This window comes from Bison bison, unplaced genomic scaffold (genome assembly GCF_000754665.1).
Source record: "Bison bison bison isolate TAMUID 2011002044 unplaced genomic scaffold, Bison_UMD1.0 scf7180017864352, whole genome shotgun sequence".
Taxonomy (NCBI): Eukaryota; Metazoa; Chordata; class Mammalia; order Artiodactyla; family Bovidae; genus Bison; species Bison bison.
This window is the reverse complement of record NW_011494924.1, coordinates 3,854,923-3,861,566: the sequence shown is the minus strand read 5'-3', so window position 1 is coordinate 3,861,566 and position 6,644 is coordinate 3,854,923. Positions and strand designations below refer to the sequence as shown.

The 6,644-nt window shown below is 45.5% G+C and overlaps 1 protein-coding gene across 2 annotated transcripts in view; it reads right to left on the bottom strand.

The window, feature by feature from the left end:
* The window catches only part of TBXAS1 (thromboxane A synthase 1 (platelet)), a 173,616-nt gene extending 167,273 nt beyond the window's left edge, over window positions 1–6,343 (bottom strand). The window contains exon 1 of one of the 2 annotated variants that reach the window (XM_010854945.1): window positions 5,952–6,343. In XM_010854945.1, coding sequence (XP_010853247.1) covers window positions 5,952–6,040 — 89 coding nt within the window. In that variant the 5' untranslated portion in view covers window positions 6,041–6,343. The remainder of the gene's footprint in view (window positions 1–5,951) is intronic. The other variant, XM_010854946.1, reaches the window with a different exon arrangement.
* Window positions 6,344–6,644: the final 301 nt, after the last annotated feature.

Below are 6,644 nucleotides of genomic sequence, written 5' to 3'. Positions count from 1 at the left end.
GCTTACTCTTTGGAAAGAAAGTTATGACCAACCTAGATAGCATATTCAAAAGCAGAGACATTACTTTGCCAACAAAGGTCTGTCTAGTCAAGGCTATGGTTTTTCCAGTGGTCATGTATGGATGTGAGAGTTGGACTGTGAAGAAGGCTGAGTGCCAAAGAATTGAAGCTTTTGAACTGTGGTGTTGGAGAAGACTCTTGAGAGTAAATTGGACTCTCAAGGGAGAGTCAAGCAAGGGAATCAAACTAGTCAATCCTAAGGAAATCAGTCCTGAATATTCATTGGAAGGACTGATGCTGAAACTGAAGCTCCAATACTTTGGCCACCTGATGCAAAGAACTCACTCACTGGAAAAGACCCTGATGCTGGGAAATATTGAAGGCGGGAGAAGAAGGGGATGACAAAAGATGAGATGACTGGATGGCATCATCGACTCGATGGACATGAGTTTGAGCAAGCTCCGGGAGTTGGTGATGGACAGGGAAGCCTGGTGTGCTACAGTCCATGGGGTCACAAAGAATCGGACATGACTGAGTGACTGAACTGAACTAAACTGAGAATGAGACTTGGTCAGAACACTAACTTACCCTGTTTCCTATTTTAATGTCCATTTGGTTTATATTTCTGGGTCTCAGGTTCCTCAGACTTAAATGCAGCTTGGCATTAAGAGCCCTTCCACCTTCCCAAGACAACTCTTCTCTCTTTAGCCACTTATCGCAACAACCTCGGTTTACTTTCCTCACTGCTTCATCAGCCAGGAAGTTTCCCGATTATTCTAAATTCTCCTGTGTGTTCTACTCTGCTCTTGGAGAGTACGTCTTGAAACCTCCATGTTCAAAGCATAAGACTGCTTTCCTCTTCATTGCTACAGAGGAGGAATTCCCTACTCTTTTTAGTAAAACCTTTTTTGTTGTTGTTTTCCTCAGTAATTGATATTTGTCTTAAAAATATGAAAGATGCAGAAAGAGTAAAGGAAGAAAAAACCCCACAATCCTATCACTATTCCTCGTAACTCAGTTGGTAAAGAATCTTCCTGCAATGCAGGAGACCCAGGTTTGATTCCTGGAGACCCAGGTTTGATTCCTGGGTGGGAAAGATACCCTGGTGAAGGAAATGGCAACCCACTCCAGTATTCTTGCCTGGAGAATCCTATGTACAGGGGAGCCTGACAGGCTACAGTCCATGGGATCGCAAGAATCATACACGACTTTGCAATTAAACCACAACCATTAATATCTGGGCTATTTCCTTACATTCTTTCTCTCGCTTTCTTTTTTTTTTCCGTGTACAGATGAATTTTTTATTGTGATATAATTCACATGTCATAAAATTCATCCTGTTAAAGTATGTGATTCAGTGGTTTTAGTATATTCACTGAGTTGTGCAACCATCAGCATTATCTAATTTCAGAACATTTTCATCACCCCCAAGAAACTCCACACCTACCAGCGACCACTCCCATCTCCCCTCCTCCAGCTCCTGACAACCACTAATCTAGTTTCTGTCTGTGTGGATCGGGCAAGTATATTTGCATGTTATTAAATAGGGAATCCTTACACTCTTTCTTAGGGCTTCCCTGATAGCTCAGTTGGTAAAGAATCTGCCTGCAATGCAGGAGACCCTGGTTCAATTCCTGGGTTGGGAAGATCCAATGGAGAAGGGATAGGCTACCCACTCCAGTATTCTTGGTCTTCCATTGTGGCTCAGCTGGTAAAGAATCTGCCCACATTTCGGGAGACCTGGGTTCGATCCCTGGGTTGAGAAGATCCATCTCCTGGAGAAGGAAAAGGCTACTCCACTCCAGTATTCTGGCCTGGAGAATTCTATGAACTGTATAGTCCATGGGGTCACAAAGAGTCAGATACGACTGAGTAACTTTCACTTTCACTTCACTTTACACTCTTTCTTAATAAAGAAATCCTCATCTTACCAAAAGCTGCCAGCTCATAGGTGGTCTTCAAAGTTTAATTACATTGTACTTAAGATTGCCTCTGCTGCTACTGCTGCTGCTAAATCTCTTCAGTCGTGTCCAACTCTGTGCGACCCCATAGACGGAAGCCCTCCAGGCTCCCCCGTCCCTGGGATTCTCCAGGCAAGAACACTGGAGTGGGTTGCCATTTCCTTCTCCAAGGCATGAAAGTGAAAAGGGAAAGTGAAGTCCCTCAGTCGTGTCCGACTCCTAGCGACCCCATGGACTGCAGCCTACCAGGCTCCTCCGTCCATGGGATTTGCCAGGCAAGATTGCCTCTAGCACTAACTCACACCACTTACTTCTTGGACATAAATCTCTTCCAAAAGTCAGGATTTCAAACAACTTCATACAGAAAAATGAGATTTTAAGATGTTTTGTGACGTGTTTTGATCACAAGCTTCGTGGGCTTCTTGCTAATGTATCCTACATCCCCAGCTCCAACCCCCAGGGGAGTAGCCCTGAGCCCCTTAGACCCCAGTGCACACTGTTCAGCCTCATAACTATCCATTTTAGTGACTGTCATCAAAAAAATTGTATCAAATACCTTTAGGGGAAAACTATCAAAATATACTATTTTAGTCTCTTTTAAAATGAAATTGATTCTTTTCTATTCTGCTTTCTAAATTCATACATATACTTCATAATGAAATGTTTAAGTACATGCCATAGTCTTGCTCTGCAAGGTGAGTAGAGATCCAAAAACAGCACACCTGTTGGGGTCCAATTAGAGCATGGACCCCAAGCTGGTCCAAACTGAAAAGGCCATAGGAAAAGGATGATGCATGTAGGCAGAAGAATTAAGACTTGTATTGAGCTATGATGTCTAAGGGAAGAGCCAGCAAGAAAATACCAGTGGAGATTAGAGCCAACATTCATTAGGCACCAACTTCATGCATGCACTGTGGAGGAGCGGGGGATAGAGGTGAGAACAACAAGGAAAGGCACAGTGAGTGGGACTGGTCAGTGCTGTGGGCAAGCAGAACCTTCAGTGAGGAGGTGCCGCTGAGCTCCTTGAAGGAAAGAGGAGAGAAAGGGGATTCCAAGCAGGGAGAACAGCAAGAACAGAGGCCTGGATGCGTGGAGCACGTGACCATTCATGGACCTGCCAAGCCCACAGGATGGAGTCAGGGTCTGGGGGATGAAGCTGCTGCAAGAGGAGAACCAAAGCCTACATCCCGAGTGCCTTGTGGACTTCTTCATTTTGCCTGCATTAAACCAAACACTAGAACAGGCAAGTTTTGGACAGGTTTCCAGAACTGCAGTGAGGTACGGGACCTCGCCCCTGATTTGAATGAACCCCCAGGCTGGTGCAGCCGGCAAGAAGTGGCCCTCCTCGCGTTACCTTCCCAGAGTTGAGGCTCTTATTGCACGCTCTCCTGGTCCAGAGGCAGGCGGAACTCTTAACAGGAAAGAGTAAGGAGTTTAAACCTTCAAAACTGCACTCTGCACAAGACCTCCTTGGGGGCAGATGCTGTGAGGGTCTCTCTACCCCCCAGCTCTCCCTGAGTGCCCTTCTCTTTCCCACATGCATCTTGTCGAGAAAATGAAACGGGAGGGAGGCCCTGCCTCATTCAAGCTGATGTCTGTTGCCCAGGAGTCTTGGGGATTCCCTGATAGCTCAGTTGGTAAAGAATCCGCCTGCAGTGCAGGAGACCCCAGTTCGATCCCTGTGTCAGGAAGATCCACTGGCGAGGGGATAGGCTACCCACTCCAGTATTCTTGGGCTTCCCTTGTGGCTCAGCTGAAAGAATCCACCTCAATGCAGAAGACCTGGGTTTGATCCCTGGGTCGGGAAGATCCCCTGGAGAAGGGAAAGGCCACCCACTCCAGTATTCTGGCCTGGAGGACTCCATGGACTGTATAGTCCAAGGGGTTGCACACGACTAAGCAACTTTCACTTCACTTCACTTCTCTCAGGAGTCTTGCCTGGAAAACAAGTGTTGAGAGCTCAAGGATGGTGACCTTGAGCTGATCCAGGATAGACCTAGGATATAAGAACCACATCCACGGCCCCTCAAGGCTCCTCCTCTTCAGCGTCATCCTCCCCAGACAGCCAGCTCAGCCACAACCTTCACATCTCCCCCACCTTGGGCATCTAATCTAGACCTCCTGTTTTCTGACCTTGTACCAGGGCCTCACGCCATGCCTGGAGCACATGAACAAACCGGTAAATATTTTCACAAGAACAAATAGAAGTCTGCTCTGGCTTCCTATTCACCACCTCCGCTTCATGCCTCTCTCTAATCTCAGTGTCTTTGACCCAAGTTATTAGCATGGCCCCGGAACAGATCACAAATGCACAACTGCCTTGCTGAATGGTGTGGTGTTATTAGCTGTGACTCTGATCTACGCTGATTAGAAACACCCAGTTACAGCAGCTTATCACTCAGGACACATGCCCCTTTCCAGGACAAGCACAACATTAATGTATGCAATTCACTCACCCATTCATCAGACATTTATCAGAGCCATACTATATATATCAGGCACTGAGCTGGAAATTAAGACTATAGACATTGAAAAGACCCACTAAGACAGAAACAGAAGTGAAGTGAAGTGTACAATAGAAATACGGACGCTGTGAGACCATGGGGGCCTCAAACAGGACACTCTTTGAGAATTACAGTCAGTGCACAACCGTTGATGAGAAATTAATATTAATAAGCATATTAACGAGAAATTTTAAATATACCTGAAGCACAAAAGACTTATTTCCCTCTGTGTTTAGGTCACATTAAACGATAATGATACGGGCTGATGTCTACTAAGCACCCAGAACATATCAGGCACTGTGCTAAGTCCATCTCTGAGCAGAAACACGCTGAGATGGATGGAAGGATAGAGCAGGGTGGGGGAAGGAGCCTACCACTTGCTCCTGGGTTTGCACGTGGCTGGTTTCAAGGCAAGATAAGCCACACTGAGAAAAGTTCAAAAGATAATTAAACCAGTTAGAAAGCAAAACAGCACTGGGACTGAAGCTGGGTTTCAGAGCCAATTTCCAAGAAGTAATTTCATCATCATAGAACATCAAACGTGAATTCCATTTTCAGCTATGCAAATTCCAAAAGAATAATACCTCACATTTGCATAATGCTTGATGCTTTTCAAAGTGCTTTCCCAGTTATTAATCGAGAGGAGGCTTTATTACTACCAGAAACGTAAATTGAAATTCTGTTCAAACTCAAACTCTCCATTATTTTTTCCACTTTCCCCTCAAAAACCAGAGCTGCCTAAATCCAGGTGCTTTTGATGGAGTGGGTAATTTTAATAACTTTCACTGACAAGGTGAATATGCATAAATGAAGCATATTGTGGGGCCTCACATCCAGTCTCTGGTCAAGTCAGACTTCAGAAAACCTTCTGTTGAATTAACAAGATCACGGGGAGTTGTTTCCAGTTTAAATTTGAGATCCTCCCAGGTCTCAGACTTGGTGGCACTGCACACACTTCATTCATCCCTTTCTATCAAATATTAGAAAATGAGGAAATTAGTTCCACCTCTTTATCTTTAAACCTACAGAAATCCCTTCGCAGTGACTTTCCCATGCACGTCACCAGACCACGTTGCCGGACAGCTCCTTTATCTTTTTTTTTTTTTTTTGTTTTTAACGTCATCAGAACCAAGAGGCTGAATCTGCTGTAAATCCAGCCTGGGGAGATAGGACGGGGATGCAAGGAAATACTTCTGCCCAAACCTTGCCAATCTGTTGCTTTCTCCCTCTCTCTCAAACTTAATTATGTGTAGCGTTCTCAGTCACTGAATCACCAGCCTTTCCTGACACCTCCATCGCATGCATTAGAGCAAAAGATTAACCTGGCTGTTTGCTTTTAATTCTGAAGCTGTGTTAATACTCAACTCCCTGTAGATTAGAGAGGAAGAAAAACACACTCCCAAAGACCCCACCCTGGTTCCAGCATGGCTCTGCGACTGCTATTTCTGACAATGTCACCGTGGTTGGGACATACTGGCTGCACTTACCATTTCAGGAGGGCCAAGAAGACCACGGACAGGGCCACCGTCACCATGGGGCTGCTCACTTCCAGCCTGAAGAGCCCTAAGACTTCCATTGTTCCTCAGAGACCCTAGAGGGGTGATACTGCAGAGGAAAGAGAAAGGCTGATCCCCCAGCTGTTACAGGAACCCACAGTCTGCAGACAGAAGACATAGGCAACCAAGAAAATATCCCAAGATGTGGGTCTCTGAAGTGTGCCCTTTCTCGGAAGTGTCTCCTTATAAAGAGGAAGGAAGAGGAGGGGAAAACAAAGGGTTTCATTGTAAGGCAATGAATCAGCAACTTTATTTTCTTGATGATGGTACCGCCAATAAACATTTACGTTAACTTTCCCGGGAAGAAGCAGCAGCAGACCCGACCCAAGGTCTGCTGGGAAAGACAATGGCTGCAACCGTAGAATTCTATCGTGACAAGTACTCCTTAAAGAAAGAACATGCTTAAAAAAAAATTAATTTGTCATTAAATGCTCATATGGGTCAGGAAACTGAATGCCCCAGAAAAATTCAAGGCCAGACATCAGACTGATGAAAAATGCCAGCTGCATTGAGGACATCCATCCCACTAAGGTCGTTTGGGCTTCCCTAATAGCTCAGTTGGTAAAGAACCCGCCTGCAATGCAGGAGACCCCGGTTCAATTCCTGGGTTGGGAAGATCAGGGA